Here is a 17,631-nt window from a genome sequence, read left to right as displayed (position 1 = left end):
AAAAAAATCCTAAAATATTTAACGTGTAAATACTAAAAATTTCGCAGGTGTGTATTTGTTGAAATATGCTTTTATAGCAGTAATCCGCCTTCATTACTAAATGAAGTGCTAAATTTAGCACAAAAGCTGTGACAGGTTCTAATCAACGTCCTAATGACTGCCAGCAAATGGAAATGAGGCTTCCATGGAAAAGAGCTGAAAAGGTAAAACACAGAACAAGATTCAGTCAGCTGCAATAAAAGTCCTCTGCTCACTGTGTTAGTTCACGATTTAAATCAATCCACTATGTTTATGTTATTATTTTAATCGTTAATAGAAATACTGACTGGCTGTGGACAAGGAAGCGTTCCGCTGGGGACCTCTTCGTGGTGTTCTTCATTAGCGTCTCCCCATTAGCGAATACACATTGAGATCTTGCAGCGAGCCATTTTTCAAACCGGTTAATGTGTGCCTTGCTAATTCCATCTAATGGAAGTTTTTAATCAAGATGTCAGTTGGTGCTAAATGAAGCACCTCACTGAAGTGCCAAACATGTAACGTCCACGTTATTTTCTTTATCAACCAGCTTTCCATTCTTGTTAAATAAAAAAAAATAAAAAATGATTTTCCTCTTTAATCCAGGTTTGTTTAACAAGACGTGCTTTCATTAAAACATTGTGGACTTCTCTCTCTCTCTCTCTTTTTTTTTTTTTTTTTCTCAAGGTGTCCCAGAAGAGTCATTCCTTTATTCTGGCCAAGATTGATGTTAGTGTGTTTCCTGCTTACCCTTGCTAAAATATTGGCTACCATTGGCAGAATTCCAGTTCTTTCACATTCCCCCTTCACACTTTTTAATGGTTGTAGGAATTAACATTGTGGCTTGGAATATGAAAAATGCAACTTAAAAGGGCAGTAGCTGACATCAAGTACACTTATGGCCCTGAATTTCAAATACTATTGATCATTTACCAGTGAGTAGAGAGTTTTTCCATTCTGCAGACTTCCAGACAGTGCCATAGTGTATCTGTGGTTTGTTTTGCTTTAGCTGGCAATTAGTTTTTATACTCGAATCTGGCTGAAGAATCTAGTTCCTACTTTAAGGAAGATGAGGAGTTGTAATGATGGCGTATTTTCCAGGTGTATCGCATCTGCTTTTTTTCAGGTTTTCGATTGCAAGTGGAAGACAGGTCTTTGAAATACATGATGGCCACTTGTCAGCTTTTACGCGCTAGAGAAAAGAAGTCTTCTAAGGTAAAAACCTTGAAATGTGATGCTGCTGGCAATTTTACCTGTCAGTTTTAGTGCCTGACATATCTGTACCCTGTGAGCTGGGAACACTTTCTGCTGGCTATGTTGTTCAGTTTAATTAAAAAGCAGGTATTTCCAATTTAATGAGTCCAGGAAGATACAGCATGGGGTTTTGACATACTTGACTAAATAAATAAAGGCTCATGAGGTGTGTACAGGGCTTTATTAGCAGGAAGTAACGCAATGACCTAATAGAGGAACTAAATTTAGTATACTTTCCACTGGGATTTTTCATGTTTAAGTCATGCAGTGCTTAGTATTTACATTAGCTCCAATCTTAGACATGTTTACATCTCTGTGTTAAAATTGCTCTGAAAAGTAGGTCTGCCTACAGTGTTGACAGGCTTGGTCTGCTGTCACATCTCAAAAAAAGCTGGGGCAGGCACTGAACTTTGGTACTGCAGTAAACAACACACCAGCACAGGCACTTGCTTGACTCCAGTATTAATTCTGTAGAGCAGAGCTGGCAGAAAACTATATACACTTTTGTTTTTAAGGGGTGGTTGTCTGCTAAGTGTCTGCATTGGTACAGTAGAGGGGGTGGGAATGTTCAGCTGTGATAGAGGAGGGTAATGACCAATGCAGTCTGCATTTGGATAAATCAGATCAGTTGATAACATTCCTTGAAATATTTAGTCACACTTAGTTTGGCATGAATCCCTCTCTGTGTGATATGAAGACCAGGGAACTGTTAAAATTACCTTTTTAAGTTACCCTTTCTTTCTACCTGTTGAGAGTCATTTCTAAATATAAAATAGCTCTACTTTTAACTTTACCCTTCTTTTTCAGGAATCAGTGTTGTTCCCCAACAAAATTGATACTGAGCAGCAGTCTGTGGTGCTGGTAAAAAGACTTCTGGCCATCTCTGTCTCCTGTATAACATACCTGAGAGGGCTGTTCCCAGAGAGTTCATATGGAACTCGCTATTTAGATGGTAACACTTCCAGTTTGTGCTGCATTCTTATTCTTGCTATATTTTAGCAATAATGTACTCTGCAGATTAGCTTCTAGCTGCTCATGTATGTATGAGTTTAGTTCATTAGGAATACAGCTAGCATGCTTTCTCATGCCTTGATGCAGACAAGGCTTCTGCATCAGATGGAGTATAGAAGGCAACGTAGAGCTATTACAGCTTACAGCGACACACAGCTTTCCTGTTCATGTCTCTTTTGGTTTATAATTTTTCCTTGGTGTTGCCAGTCCCCAGAGTCAGGAGCTTGACTTAAGAATCAGTAAGTATTTAAAAATCAGCTCTGATTGATGTGTGTTATTTCCCAGTGGATTTTTGAGCTCAAATTTTCAGCTTTCTTTGTGAGATAGAAAGTAGAATTCTTTTTGTCATATATACATATATATATATATGTATATATATGTATATATATATATATTTTTTTTTTTCTCTAAAAATTGACTAGGTCACATAACCACATGTGTTTGGTCAGAATTAGCAAACTAACTACAGTCAGACCTTTAAGGAAGAAGGACGTTACTGTAAGACTTGTCATAGGATCACAAGAATTCATGATGCTTTGATTCATCATCCTCTTTTTGTTCATTCAAGATGTGTTTCGCAGGTCTAAAGTGTTCCTTTGTATTCCAATCCATCTCCATGCTTTTACCTAGGCAGGTAGTTACCCTGAAACATGGTCACATGTGGACTCGGTTGAGGGCACAGGAAATCCCAAATTGTCTTTTGATCACCAAGCCCTGAAAAGCCACTAGTCTTTCTAATCAAATGTCAGGCCTTTCAAATGCCTTTTTGATCAAAAATGTTAACATCTGGCCTGCTTATGCCTTTAAGTGGTCTTTGGTTGACTCCTAAGGTGTTATTAATTCACCGCCTCATTTGCAGGATGGGGTTCTTCTTGCCATTTGTAATGCCTGAAAAAAGTGGCAGAAGGAACTGTGTGGAAAAGCTTAACAGAAGCAGTTTATTCTATGTATAGTCATTTATCTCATTCAGATGTTGGTGCAGTGTGAATGCAGATGTGAAGGTGTTGTTTGGAAATGCCAGAATAGATGGGAATGAAGAAGAGAGGGAGTGGGCAACGGAAGCTGTAGGTTTTTTGAAATTAAGCCATAACTAGCACTTTTTTTCTGGCAGAGTCCAGATCATCTGAGGAAAATCTTTGACATTTGAAAATGCAGCAATAAGCTTGTGTCAGCCCACCTGGGACTTAGTGGAAAACCAACATTTCCGCTCAGGAAGGACCTCCAGATAGTGTTTTATCCAAAAAAGGGAGGATGACTGCTTTGGTTTCAGTGTTTGCCCAATAGCTGTGATAAGGATGGTAACTATGTGCTAAATCTGGTTTTGCAGACCTCTGTCTAAAAATTCTCCGAGAAGATAAAAGCTGTCTGGGATCATTTCAGATAGTCAAGTGGTAAGTGAGTAACAGCGAAACTAAGACAAGATTGTGCTGAATAGCAAGACATCTGCCCCTCACATTCTTCTTCTTCCTGTGTTTGAAAATACTGTGCCCAGTAGTGCGATTGGATATGCCAGTGCAACTCCCACTGCTGCAGCGTGTGCTTGGCCCTGTATGTAAGCAAGACAGAATTAGCTAGCAGATCATGTGAGTTCAAGGTCTCTTGAAGTGTTAACTTCAGTGAGGTCATGGTCAGGCCCCAGAGCATACAGGCAGCATAGGTAGGCAGAGAGAGTAAAGAAAATCACAAGATTGATTCTGGTTTTGTTTGTTTGTTTGTTTGAATATTTTCCAGTTTCACTTTTATAGTGATTCTTGTAGATTCTTTTAAGTATGTCCTATATTTTATCTCCCTGGATATTGTGTGTCTAAGTACCTTATGTCTGTCTTTTGTGCTATTTAGGATGCCTTTCAGAATTAGCATGTGCTCAGCAAGCAGAGAGTCTGACTTTGATTTGCTAAGGAGATAGGCAGCTGCAAAGACTCAAGGACCATTGCTACCTCAAGTAATATTTACTGCTTTGAGAAAGTCCTTAGCTGTAAACTATGCATCAGATAGCAAAAATTTACAAGACCAGACATGTCAGGCTGTGTTCAGAGTGAAGTTTCAGCCAAACTCTGTATGCAGCCATTGGGAAAAGAGCTGCTGGAGCGCAGTCTCGGGGAGCCAAAACAGCACTGAGCTGAGAGCCACTTCGAGCCAGGCTTCAGGTCCTTGTCACTGTCAGGACTGAAGTGGGCTCTAGGCTGACCGACCCTTGATTATATAAACAATGAAAAAATGCAGAGGATGATGTGGCCTTTCTGATGATTGACCTGGAAAGGACTTTACGAGACCAAAACGTTATTAGCTGTGTTGTTTTAATTCCAGAATATACGCACTTTAAACTGTATTTGATGAGTGTATGTTTACAGATTACGTGATAAACATTGCTGGTTAGTACTAAAATATTTTTCCCCGGCAGGATTCAAGGTTGTTTTGATGCTTTGGAGAGGCAGTATGTAAGTTCTTGCGTGTTTTTTAATGGACTTTTCTATTTTTTTCATAAAGTATGGACAAAACTCTCTTTCTATTCCTGCTCTATATTTTTGTAGTGATTTTATGTGCACACAACACACATTCACAGCTGTGGGGTAGGGAGAAGACCCTGCCTGAGAATATATGAGCATACATGAGAATGTATCTCCCTGAGATTTGGGAGTTTATTCCCAGAGCCCAAATATTGACTGCTGCTGCTCCCTGGACTTGCCTGTACATGGTGTGTGAAATAATTTGCAGCCTGAAAGGGTTCTTAGTTCTTTGTTCTACACTTATCTCTTAGTTCTGTGTTCTACATTTGAATTCTCCAATCTCTGGATGGAGACACTGCCAGTCCGAACTTGCAGGTCTTGATCTCCATGCCTGTTTTCTTGAGGAAGGTTCTTTCATGCTTCTGCTTTCCTTTGCTTCTTTCCTCAAGTCTTTTCCCTTCTTCTGATCTTCTCTAACTATCTTATCTTTCTGTCTTTGATTCAGACTTGATTCCTTTTTTTTGTAGAGTAATTCATCAGGTAATGTGTTTAACTGGTTTCAGGACAAAATCAGCTAGTAAGTAATCATATTCCTTGCTGATTCTCACACAAAAAAATGCTCTGTACAGGAAAAAGCATCAATTGTCACCATCTCTGTCAGCACTGTTCATCAAACTGACTCTCATCTAGATCAGATGAAGCGGTGTTAGTTTCAGCGCTGCTGATCGGATGGGCTCTTAAAAATCAGTCTCATTGTGTGTATGGTAGTTCAAAATGTTGTGAACTCAGTTTATTGCTTGCTGACAGTTCTAGGAGGAATTTAGTCCTCTGGTATTTATAAGAGACATCAATTGGTTGTTATTGGACAAAGATTTAGGGAAAAACAGATATTTAACAAATGCTCTAAGACTGTTTTCAAGAGTAGTCCCATGTACAGTTTCTTGCGATAGCGTAAATCAAATACCTTTGGTCAGTTTCTTACCAGAGAGTAAATACTAGTCTTCAGTAGGGATAGGTGCTATTGTGAAAGAGTTTTAAGTTGGCATAGCCTCTGAAGATTTGTTTAGAAAGAACTCCTAAGAGGAAGTCTGAGCATGCAAATGTTTTCTTTGGGAAACTGCATGTGAGACCAAGTAAACTGGCCACTAGGTGTTGCTGATGCAGTGCTATGAAGAATCCATATAACGATTTTTGACTCAGTTTGTTGAATGTACATATTTGCTCTGTGTAGGCAGTTCGATTTTGAAATGTGTTTTTTTTTTTTTTTCCTCGCCCATTAAGGTTAGATTATGACTTTGTGATCTGTTTTCTCTTTTTTTCTCTCTCCTTAGTTGCATATTGCTGTCCTAGCAGTAAGTAAATGGATGCAAGGCATTTTTCTTCCTCTACCGTGCTTGACAGAGATTTGGAGTCAAGGTTGTGTCAAACCATTTTTTTAAGGGGAAGTCAAAATATGTGTGGTTTTTAATAGAGCAGCGACCTTTCTTAAATATGGTAAATATGAACTTCCTAGGCTGCGTGGGAACATTTTCTCAGTATGTCAGAATTCTGACTCTGAGGCCTGACAAGAATCCTTAAAGTCCAAGAAGCACTTCTGTGAGCTTTGTATTGTTGCTTCCAGCAAACTCCTGCCTCCATCCTTGGAAGAAGGAAGCTGCTGTGTCTCCTCCATTTCCCTCTACATAGGAGTCCTCTTTATTACTCTGATACCAGTGAAACCACACACTAGCAGCTATGCTGGGAGTCTTTTGCCCTGGTCTTTTGTAAAGCAGCAATAGCTATTTTATGCACCTATTCTGTGCATAATTTGATCATTTACATCTCAGGCATCAACAGTTACCTGTGAGGGTTGGAATGGGAATTAGCCTCATTCCTCCCCAGTTACACAGATGAGTGTCTTCTACCTGTCTTTGAAGTGGAAAGTATTGACTGCTGATAGAGGAAGGCTGTTTCTCAGCCATTCCTTTCTCTGATCCCATGTTACAGATAGTACAATCTCTGCTGTAATTTGAAAATATCATTGTTTATAGTCACTTTTCACTGGCTCATCTTATCCAAGGGGAGAATGCGCTCACTGTGCTTTTTTACAACAGATTTACACCAATCCCAAGGAACCGGAGGTAAGAAAGAGTCTTAATTAATCTTTGAGGCAACTGAAGGCATGGGTGAGTAGATTTTTATTCAGAATGGACTTTTGGCTTACGTTCTACCCTGACATAGCTGCCTGGTGACCTGGTTTCTCTTCTTCTGCTTTCACTCAAGAATGACAGCTCAGTGAGCTGGATTGTGATCAAACACTCCTACCGGGCACTAGGCTGTGGGCCCATCTAGGGCCTCAGGCAGGGATGTTAACAGGCAACTAATGGGCATGTTCCTGATTTTGTTTTTCTTCCCAGAAGGAAGAAATGGGAAGTTCAAAATCATTCTTTTATTCTATTATCATCTTTTTAACAGCAGTGTTGAAAAGGGGGCTGGTTTTTCATGCAGAGAGGTTTAGGATAGAAGTTATGAATTGCTCGAGACCTGGGGTGTATGTGTTACATACTGTGTGTGCTTATCCTTTCGGTGTTCTCTGGTGCATTGCCACCTCTGCTATTTTGTCTACATCTAGCCTGCAGTGACAGGCTCGGGAGTGCAATGTGTAAGTGAGGTTCTGCATCCGTTCTGTCTCCACGGAGTAGTTGCAGGGAATGGCTGCAGAACACTCTTACCTAATTACAGTTCTGCTGCATTGCCCCACAGCATCTGGGAAAGAAGCAAGGATTAGCCCTAACCAAGGCTAAAGGCTGGGATTTGTAAGGAAGGCTCAGAGTTAAGAGCTCAACTCAGCTCCTCCCAATCAACCTTACTGCCTTTGAAAAAAAGTGAACAACAGGCATGGGACTGGATGACAGTACATGCTTTTTCTTGTGTTGAAGTAGTTTGTTCTCCCTAATATTCTTATCTAAAACTGTAGCAAATCTTGTTAAATGGAAAATCATCTAGATTTTTTTTTATCTCTCTCACAAAATTCTGAGACCACTGAAATTCAGCAATTTCTGAATTTTGTCTTTATGATACCATTTCTATTTAGTAGTAGGAACAGCCCTTCAGGTCCTTCTTGCCTGTGTACAGAACTCTGGGCCAGATTTCCTTGTGGCATTGCATCACTGGGGAAGCCTCACATCTTTCCTTTTAGTAAGGGAGGACATCAGCAGATTGTGGCAGTTGGCTGGCCTTGGTGCCTCATTAGAGGTTTAGGCTGGGGAGTCAGGCCCACAAAGGAAGTGGAAGGAGGAAGCAGGAAGTTTGCAGCTTTTTGTGATTCTTTCAGTGCTAGGTGAGTTATGGTTCTTAAGAAAACTTGCCAATGCAAGCGGTAATGGAGTTAAAGCTGTAATCATGTCACTAAATTAGTGCTGTGTTCTGACATAAAGTTGTTAAGTTCAGTACACATCTTTACACTTGTTATTGAAAGAGACCTGTTTCTTCTTTTCATGCTCTTCGTAAATCTCTAGACAGTGACTGAACTGTATCAATTCAAATTCAAGTACAAAAAGGAGGCGCCCCAGATGGACATCATCAGGTAATGGTTTGGTTTTATTTCTCAGAATTACATTATGAAAGCTCTGTGTTCCTGAAGCCATAAGAAGAAACTGCCCTTTATGATTATAGCATGTCTGAGTCGCTAAGCAGCTGTAAATACCGTCAGAGTTGAGAGCATTGTTCTTTCCAGTGAAGCTTTCCCAGGTTTGATCCCTTTTATGAAGATCCCACACCCAATATTTTTTTCCTTGGGCATTTGCATGCATATATTCTGCTTGAGCAGCCTTGTGAGGGTGACCTGGGAGGTCTTTCGCTGATCATGCCTGCGTTGGTGCTGCAAATCTTTGAGTAGGAAGCAGCAGCAGCTTTTTGTGTCTTTTCAGCACTGTGTTTAGTAGGGCATAGTCCTGTTCAACTTAAACTAAATACTATCAAAGGCAATTGGCTACAACCCGAGCAAAGGAAAATAATTAGCCAGTTTTTAGGTTTTCCTCTCTAATTACCGTTGGTACAAGATGGACTATTGGGCCTTGAAACCTGCTTTTGTAGCGAGAGAGCTCTGCTGTGTTTTATGCTCCTCAGGAGGCTCCTCTATAACACTCCCAAAGTGTGCTGTTCACCAGTCTTTCTCTAAACACATCCAAATCATTTGTCATACATGGCAAAATGATTTTCTAGTGAGCAAATCTGAACCACATCTGAATCTGGAGTGCCATGTTGACTGTATCCTCTGATACTACCTCAAAGCTGCTGTTGATTGTCCTTACTACAGTGAAGAAAAGAGGAGAGCTTTGGGATATGAAAGATATTAGATGGTGCTTGAGTACATTTTTTTTTTTTTTTTGTCAGAATTACTCAGATCAGTCATTTGTTCCTAGAAATAACGGCAGTCTCCAAATGGAACTCAGCATTCCTTAGTGTCCATAGTACTGGCCAAGAAGTGGCTAAGTAATCTTGCTGTTCTGTTTATATCAGCTTCTTTGAAATCTCTTTACCACATTGTTTGAACATTCATGGCACCAGATTCCTTAGCTGTGGTCTGTGCCCCCAGTGACTGACACTGCTTGATCAGAGTATTGTCGTCTTTGCTGTCAGCTCCTTCAGTTGATAAAACTGCTTCTGTACACCTGCAAGGTTTATTGTCATGTGCAAACCTGGAGTTAATCATTCTGTGAGGGATGCTTTATGTCTGTGTCCTTGTATCTGAGTGGTAAGGAGAACCTTTCTCCTAGATGATCTCTGACCTATTTGTATTGATTTTTTGGAGGAGTTCCTCACCAAATTCCTCACCATGGATCCCATCCCTCAGAGAGGTTCAGTTCCTCAGCTTCTACCTGTTGGCACGTTCCTGCATCAAATCCACAATGTTATTCCTATTTTGAACCAGTACTAGACCTGTTAATTCGTATGGAAGGTGTGTCCTTTTTTTGTATACATACTTCCCCCTGCCATTTCTATTCTGCTAATCCCAAAACTTGTAAAGATGACGTAGAAGGAAAATTGTGGCTTTTTGTTATTCCACCCTAGGTGTTGCCAGCATTTGCCCTCTCACTGGTACATTTCAGAACATGCAAGATTTCATTTGATGCGTGCTCGGCATCAGTTTTGTTGTTAGCATCTGGAAGCCTACCAAACATACATACCCTTGGGAATACAAGCTGTTCAACAGCCACTCAGTTTTCATGATGAGCCTAAAAGTTTCAACTGGAAGGGGAAGTCAGTCTTAATGAAGCTATGCCTTCCAGTGATTTAATCAGTCATATTCAGCCCTGGGATTCTCCCTGCTGTCTTAGGTTACATACTGCTTTTGAAGCAATTTGTGATGATTTGTTAGATTCCATCCAGCCTACAGTATTGTCCACCTGCCAGTGGTCTAACAAGGACATAATTTTGTAATGTAGGAGCTCCTTTCTTTAAAGCTTCTTTTCAGTGAAAGTTAAGGATGCTTAGCTTCCTTAGTCACTTAGTGATTCATCCAGTCCACCTTCAACTGTCTGATCTCAGCCGTTCATCTCATCTGCCTCAGTAGTCAAGAGAAACAAACTCCTCCAGAGGGAAATTCATCCCACTTCTGTTATACGTTTATCTCAGTCTAGACTGCTTGCTTAGACTAGCCAGCTGACATTTGGGTGGGTGAAGGAGGTGAGAGGAATGCCCCTTAGTCACTTTTGAAAAATGTGCTTCCGAGCTGGTTTTTCTTACATGGAATTGAAGTGAAAACATGTAATTCACTTCTCTTCAAAATGCAAAATGGACTTGAAAATAGCCACTGTGATGAATCGGCTTTATATGGGATTCTCACCTCATTCCTCTCATTCCTGAAATTGCTTAGGTGAAAGGCACTTGTTTTATGGTCCTTTGATCCAATTTAATCATGTTCAAACAAGTGAGTCATGACATTTGTATAATGGGGTCCATTGCCCCAGCTACAAAGTCTTTTCAAATGTAAATGCCATGCCTCTTCATTTAGAACTGTTGTTTTGCTGATGCCACCCCATCCCTGGAGTCTGTTTCACTTCCCTGTTTATCTGGAAATTACATAAAGGCATTGTAGCTTTGTTGCTGGTGGTTTGAGACAAGTCAGTGGGTGCACTGTACTTGTAATTAGATCTTGAATATTCATGACCGAGGAAAACAGCTCTGTTATTCTTCTTTCCATTGTAGCAACAAAATGAACTTTGTGAATGGGGTGTGCAGCGAGGACATTAAGCAAGCCAGCAGCCTGCTGATCCGTAAGCTGTACCTGTTAATGCAAAACCTTGGCCCACTTCCCAATGACATTACCCTGACCATGAAACTCTTCTATTACAATGAAGGTAGGTAGAGAACAACACATGCTGTAGGGACAACTTCCCTTTCCATCAGTTTCTGTGATAATCATGAGTCCCATAAAATTAATACAGCTTAGAAAGGTGAAATGGTAGTAAACTAGTAGGATCTATTAGCTGTTAGAGAGTTTGCACCAGTGAGAAATGGTGTAAAAGTAAAGCCTTCTGACACACCGGGATGGCAGATGCTTTGTAAGAAGGGGTTGAACATCCATGTAAGCAGTATAGCCATGCAGTGTGAAATGGAGACAACCCTCTCCTTCACTGTTTTTTTTTTAAGGAACCAGCATCCTATGTTTGCCGGGTTCTGCTCCAGAAAGTTGAGCTCATTAATGGTATCTCAGCAGTCTAAAGTTACTTTCTTTGAGCCCCTGGATAACATTTGCTCAGTCCATTTTTTTCCTTTGAATTCTCTCCCTTCTTCCCTCAACAAAATAAAACAAAACAAAACAAACCACAGAGTATTTTTAGTAGCTGGTATTGTTTCTTGAGGCTGGTAGATATTTGTCTTTTATTGAGCAGATTAAAGAGAAATGGAACTTGGTTTCTCTGTCAGCAGTGGGTTCTTCCTCCCTCTGTAGTGACTCCCAGCGATTACCAGCCGCCTGGCTTTAAGGAAGAAGTCGGCCCTACGGACCTGTTGTTTGATGGTGATCCCGTCAACCTGAAAGTAGGGTCAGTCTCCACTGGGTTCCACACCATGAAAGTGAAAGTTACGACTGAAAACAAAAGAATGGGGAGAGTTGAAAGCAACCTGATCCAGAAGAATGGCCCCACTGAGATCTCCCATCAAGGGTTAGACTATGATGAAGAAGAAGAGGAGGGGAGCACCAAGGTAGAGAAATAACTCTATTCAGTTTTCACTGGAGGAATGGAGTTTATCTAGCAAAATTCTCCTTAAAAGAAACATTTGCTCAGAATCCTAGTTTAATAAGCTTGTAGGGCAACAGCACTACAGAGGATTCAGCTGGACTGGAAAATCCATAGGCGTAATGAGATCTTCCTTCGAGCGTATCCATTGGCTTACCGAGTGTAGTATGTTCTCCCAGAAGAGGGCGGTGATTATACAGAGAGAGACACAACACACACACACACACTTACACGCTTATACAAAGACACGCACAAACTGGGGAAAATTGCAGACTTTGGCATTTCCACTTGGTGTTTCTCAGGCCTAAGGCATTTTCCGCTATGTCGTTAGGTGAGATTCCTTCCACTACCCCTAGCCATCTAAAAGTTGGGCACTGTGTCTAATTTCTCTGGGGCCTTCTCTGGGTTTAGTGGAGAAGAAGGCATCTTTACCAGGCAGTTCAGATAATTTCCTTAGCCAACAAGTTAGGGTTGAATGAATGGGCCTCTGGGGGTGCCTCTCTCCAGAATAACAGAAGGGGCAGCCTGCAGCCATAGCTCAGACTTGACAATTTAATGTAGGCGATCAGTGCTAGGCAACAAAACATAACCAGCACCTGACAACAGGAAGCTATTTAGGTCAGAATTTTCTGTCTTTTCTCAGCAAATTTCTCTTCCGAAAGACCTGTAGGCTTGGGAGTAGGGATGCCAGGGTGCTGAGGAGTTTTGAAAATCCCTCTCTGTTAGTGCTGAGTTTGTAGATATACCACCTGAGCATATTTTTTTAAGTTACGCTATTAAGACAAAGCATCATTTGCATTGCAGGACAACCCTCTCCCTGTCAGAGCAGATTCAGGTGAGCCTGAAAAGGACAAAAATGATACCCATCCAGGCTGGAGAACTGAAGCATCTTCTTTTTGCCTTCAAGATACAGGTAGAGGTTCAGCTTCACAACTGAAGGAGCTTGTGCACAGAATTGCATCCTAGCATAATGTGTAGATTTTCTCACCTACTTGGAAAGGGATGAACAGTTTGTCAGGCTAAATCAATTTTGTATCAGATCAGATTGAACTATAACAAAAGGCCAGTTTTGTATGCTCGGTTTGTTAACAGAAACATTCATTTTTTTTTATCATTATCTTTCCTCTTCTTTATCTCAGCAGGTTTTTCAGATATGGAGGAAATGTGAAGTTCATTAATACTGAGTTATGTTATCTACATTTCACCAAGGCTCTTTTCCTTTAGCTGTTACAGTTTGATTTTGCTAATAACTTTCACATATGAAAACATGTGAACATATATAAAAAAAAGCCTTCTCTGTTCCTTCAGTAAGCCTAGTTTTGATATACCATGCTGTATTTGACCTCTGAGGCTCTCAAATACAGCCTGTGAAACAATCCTGTCACATCAGTAAGCCTAGCTTCTGATATACCCTGCTGCATTTGACCTTTGAGACTCTCAAATATAGCCTGTGGAACAATACCATCTAGTGACAAAATGGTAAATAGCATTCCTGAGATCCCCAAGCAGTGCAATAAAGAAGCTAGGCTGCCTATGAAGTTACCTTTTCAGGTCTTTCTCCTGCAGATTCTCCGATGACTGATAGGAGTGAACTCATTCTGACACCTTTTCCACTAAGGGGATATTTACAATATCTTCCTCCTTTAGCTAATTGCCTGTATTCAGGAAGCTCTGAGGCACTTTGGGACATTCCCATCAGATTTTATGAAAACTGTCTAATAAGGTCAACAGTTAGTAATCAAGGGACAAGCTCCTATCCAACACAACCACTTGCACAGAGAATATACTGGCATGAGCCTTGTTTTCTTAAAAAGCCAGGTTAAAAATGGAGTTTATGTGTCAACCTCATGGATTGGAGCTGCAGAAAGTTAATGTGTTGCACATTCAGATGGCACTAGTCTGAAATCTCTGTTCCAGTAATAAACTGCCACTGCTGGCACTGCCTGAGAACAAAGGTTACACAATTTCAGACCAGTTTTGGTACAGTAATTCATTCGTGCTTTTGCTTTTTTTTTTTTTTGCTTTTTCTTTTTTTTTTCCAGTCAAGTGTAGGATTTTCAAATTGAGAGCTAATTTTGATGTGTTTGGATTGTAGGTGGAAAGGCAAAGACAGAAATAGAAGAAAAGGGCAGAATGCCTTCCTCAAGGGCCTCTCAGCAGGTGAGAAAATTTTAGTGGTTCTATGATGTGCCGGGCAATGTGGAATTCATTGTCATGGAATATTACATCATCTGGATGGCACAAGATTCAAATAACTCCTGTGGATTTATTGTACAGTATCAAACATACTGCTACAAGTGTTACGGCATAGGGGTATAAGCATGAACTGGAAGCACTTAGGAACAAATATTCCATGGTCAGCTTATTTCATTCATCCACTACAAGAATTTTTGTACTATTCCTGGAGTTGGCACTTGTGAATTACACATGCAGACTAAACATCACAACCAGGCTGTTTTACCTGTGTGTGTTTTTGGATTAGGGTTCTGAAATCACCTCCCTGTGTTAGGTTTGAAGACTGTGCTTGTCTGTTGCCTAAGATAGTCTTCACCTCTGCTTTCTTGCATGCAGACTGTCTTTATGTGTGAGTCACAGGTACTGTTGGATCCTATCCCTTTTTGGCTACCTTTCTAGGATAAGAAGACTCATCTATCCCCTGGAGGTGCTGATCTCTTTTTCATTGGTTACTGGGGCAATCCAAAGAAGTAGGGTGGACCAGACATGTAATTTTAAATATGTAAAGTTAAGTGAAATTAATTCCGTCCTGAGACTGTCCAGGTCAAACCCTGAATCAGAATCAGAGCTGGAATTCCTGGGCTTGTGCATAAGTTTTTTCAGTGACACAGCAAATCTCTGAATACCACCAGACTTGCCACTTGATCCTTCTCCCACTCAAATTAGTTGAAAATGTTGTGAGCTTGAACGTTCTGAAAATGAATCTTTACAGGGTAAGTTAATGAGTAGGAAATTGCTACTAAAAATTTCCCTGCTTCTGTTGAAAAGAATCCTGGGGTGTCTAACCCAGACAGCAACTGTAGACGACTGCTTAATGTGTCACTCAAAAGGCATCTCAGAAGTATTTGCCTTGACTCTGGATCTTAGAAATGAACTTCTGTGCCTAGGCTGGTATTTTTCAAACTTTAACCACATATTTTTTTGTCACATCCTCCAGTTTCCTTCTGATCATTGTTTATTCTGTCGTCTCTGTGAAAACAGGAGCCTTTCTTGTTTGTAACCCATGGTTGTCCCACTGATTCACGCTCTTACATTCTTTCGGGTCTGTCATGATTATAATCAGAGCACCAGACACCTCTCTCTGTGAATTTCATTAGAACACGGTAGCAATAGTGAGAGTTTCTGAAGGTGGTGGAAACAGTTACTGAAAAGTGGAAGAGTCACTTTATCCATTGAATGCTTCCAAAGACTTAAAAAAATAAAAATAAAAAAAAATCCCAAGCCCTCTGCCTGGTAAATTCTGCATGGCAGACAGTTTTTTTATTTATTCTTTGATACTATTTTTTAAACCCCCACAGCTTAGAAGTTGGCTAATATTTCAGTTAGGTTAGGGAAAAATAAAATCAAGTCACTATTTAAAAAGTGCAGGTCGTCACAGTAAAGCCAGCACTAATACAAATTTGACACTATTTTCCACGTGGGAGGGACTTTCCCTCCTTTTCTGAGGGAAGTGGGTAAAACAAATGACCATTGTGTATTCCACTTGTATCAGGAAGCCAAACTATTGAGTGGTTTGTCTTAAAAAATGAGGACAGGCTAGGGAAATTAGAGTTAGGTGTTACCTAACAGGGTCAAATACAGGTAAGATGGTAGAAGGAGTCCTGCTGGGGTGTGAATGCAAACATCTTGTTGCTATCCAGACTGCAGTACAGTCAGTTTAGCATTGTCCAGCTGTCAGGTGTGTTCAGGGAGGCTCTCTGATTTGAGGAGGCGTGAGGTCTCCGCAGGGAATTGCTTTCTCCTGGATTCCAGAGTTCATTCGGCTTGGTACGTGAGGGTGCTCGAGGAACAACTTGGCCTGGGCCATTGAGGTCTCCCTATTTTGGGCAGACATCGCCGTTAGACTCTCACTGCTAGTGCGTGACGAGTGTTAGGTTTCCACCAAAAGAGCCTCTTGAACTGCTCACTTAATTAATTGCTCACATACCAGTGCTGCCGTGAGGGAGCGGGCAAGACTGGGAAGTAAGGAATGGGGAAAAGAGGGCCTGGGAGGAGACCTCGCCCTTCTGCTGGCCGCACAGCGCCAGCTCGCTCAGCTCTTCGTGGAGCAGCACTGCAGGGACTTGGGTTTCAGTGCTCAACTCTCTAAAGTTTAAGGCCAAGATTTTCAAATCTAACTAAACCAGTTCGGAGGGTCCCAGAGTTAGGGGTCTGTACAAGGATTTGATAACCAGAAAGTGCTGAATTCAAAAATCTGGTACTCGCAACCAGAAGTTGCTTTGGGAAGTAAAGACCAGCACATTACTGCTTTTCATCCGGGTGAACTGCTTTATTCCTTCTGGATTCTGGATTATCAAAAATAAGATCTGTGCTGTTGGGTCAGAGTTTATTGTTCATTATCTTCCTGACATACAGCTTTTCAGGAAAACCAGGAATTAAAGTATTACAGGCTTATTTTTATCAGTATGACATGGGCGAAGCAAAGGATGCAGATCTGCCAAAAGAGAAGAAGCCGTTCCTGCCCAGTTAGAACTATAACTGGTGTTTGATAATGGCCATGGAGAGTCTCTGACAGAGGATTTTCAGATTGGAGAAAAATTTACATGTACTCAACTTGCTTGTTATCTGCAATCTAATGATTGATGATACTTAGGATCAAATGAGAGATTGCCCTTTCCCAGCAAAGCATCTCTGTGCTTAATCATCCAGAGTTAGACACCAGCATGTAAATTAGCCTACCTCTGCTGACTTCAGGAGAGCTTTTCTGATTGCATCAGCCAAGGATTTGTCCCAGTGTGCTATCTTTATGCGTCTTGCTAGTTGCCACTGGCATTCTAGGAGCTGTGGTCTGAAGAGTTGTATTAAGTAGGGAATTGCTGCCCATTGATTTAGTGTACAGAAATCTGCTGGTGGGAATGGGTTCCTGCACTGAATGTAAGATAACCTGAAAAACTTCAGCATACTGCTTTATCTTCTTGAATCCTTTCATCGTCTTGTCCTGCAAATTGTTTTTTGTCTTCATATAAGCAAAAATGTTAAGTGGAATGAATTTGGAATGAAATAGTTCTAGAAGATGAGTAAAAGCTGAGCATGTGGACGCCTCTGCAGGCTTTTATCTCCCATCAGCAAGCTGTGGGCTGAAGTTCTGGGGTGGTCCTTCGAGTGCAGTCTCTTTGCACAGTGCAGCAGCCGTGCAGAGCCCTGAATCGCCCCAGACCAAGCCTGTGCCAAAACTGGAAATGGTGTGGCTGCATCAGCGCAGCACAGCCCAAGTCAGTTCTGCCTCCTGAGTTTTTGGCTTCGTTAGCTAGGGCCAGACACTGCTTATGCTGCTGGACTGGCCACGCTCATGCTGCTGGACTGCTGTGGGACAGAAGTGCGTGGACACAACTGGTTTGGATAACTGATAGCCCAGGGGGCTCTGTGCCTGGCGGAGGCATGCTGCTGCTGTGTGAATCAGCTCTGGAGCTGTCTGAAAGATGTCTAGGGAGAGATTCATTTGCCTA

At 41.2% G+C, this 17,631-nt stretch overlaps 1 protein-coding gene across 1 annotated transcript; it reads left to right on the top strand.

Moving 5' to 3' along the window:
• Positions 1–1,174: 1,174 nt before the first annotated feature.
• On the top strand, positions 1,175–16,564 carry HORMAD2 (HORMA domain containing 2). Its single transcript, XM_032199228.1, has 12 exons — positions 1,175–1,230; positions 2,077–2,221; positions 3,608–3,671; positions 4,682–4,718; positions 6,059–6,079; positions 6,821–6,847; positions 8,225–8,292; positions 10,917–11,068; positions 11,662–11,915; positions 12,755–12,863; positions 14,046–14,110; positions 16,541–16,564. Exons 1-12 carry the CDS (start codon positions 1,180–1,182, stop codon positions 16,562–16,564), a joined length of 1,017 nt encoding a protein of 338 aa, XP_032055119.1. The 5' UTR covers positions 1,175–1,179.
• The last annotated feature ends 1,067 nt before the right edge of the window (positions 16,565–17,631 follow it).

This window comes from Aythya fuligula, chromosome 17 (genome assembly GCF_009819795.1).
Source record: "Aythya fuligula isolate bAytFul2 chromosome 17, bAytFul2.pri, whole genome shotgun sequence".
Lineage (NCBI taxonomy): Eukaryota > Metazoa > Chordata > Aves > Anseriformes > Anatidae > Aythya > Aythya fuligula.
The sequence above is the reverse complement of the archived record's forward strand: the minus strand, read 5'-3'. Positions and strand labels throughout refer to the sequence as shown.

What these genes read in the sequence shown, in the direction of transcription:
- HORMAD2 (XM_032199228.1), top strand. Translation starts at nt 1,180, where the DNA reads ATGATGGCCACTTGTCAGCTTTTACGCGCTAGAGAAAAGAAGTCTTCT. An exon ending in GAGAAAAGAAGTCTTCTAAG is followed by an intron (nt 1,231 to 2,076) that starts GTAAAAACCTTG and finishes CTTCTTTTTCAG; the next exon opens with GAATCAGTGTTGTTCCCCAA. An exon ending in AAGAGGAGGGGAGCACCAAG is followed by an intron (nt 11,916 to 12,754) that starts GTAGAGAAATAA and finishes TTTGCATTGCAG; the next exon opens with GACAACCCTCTCCCTGTCAG.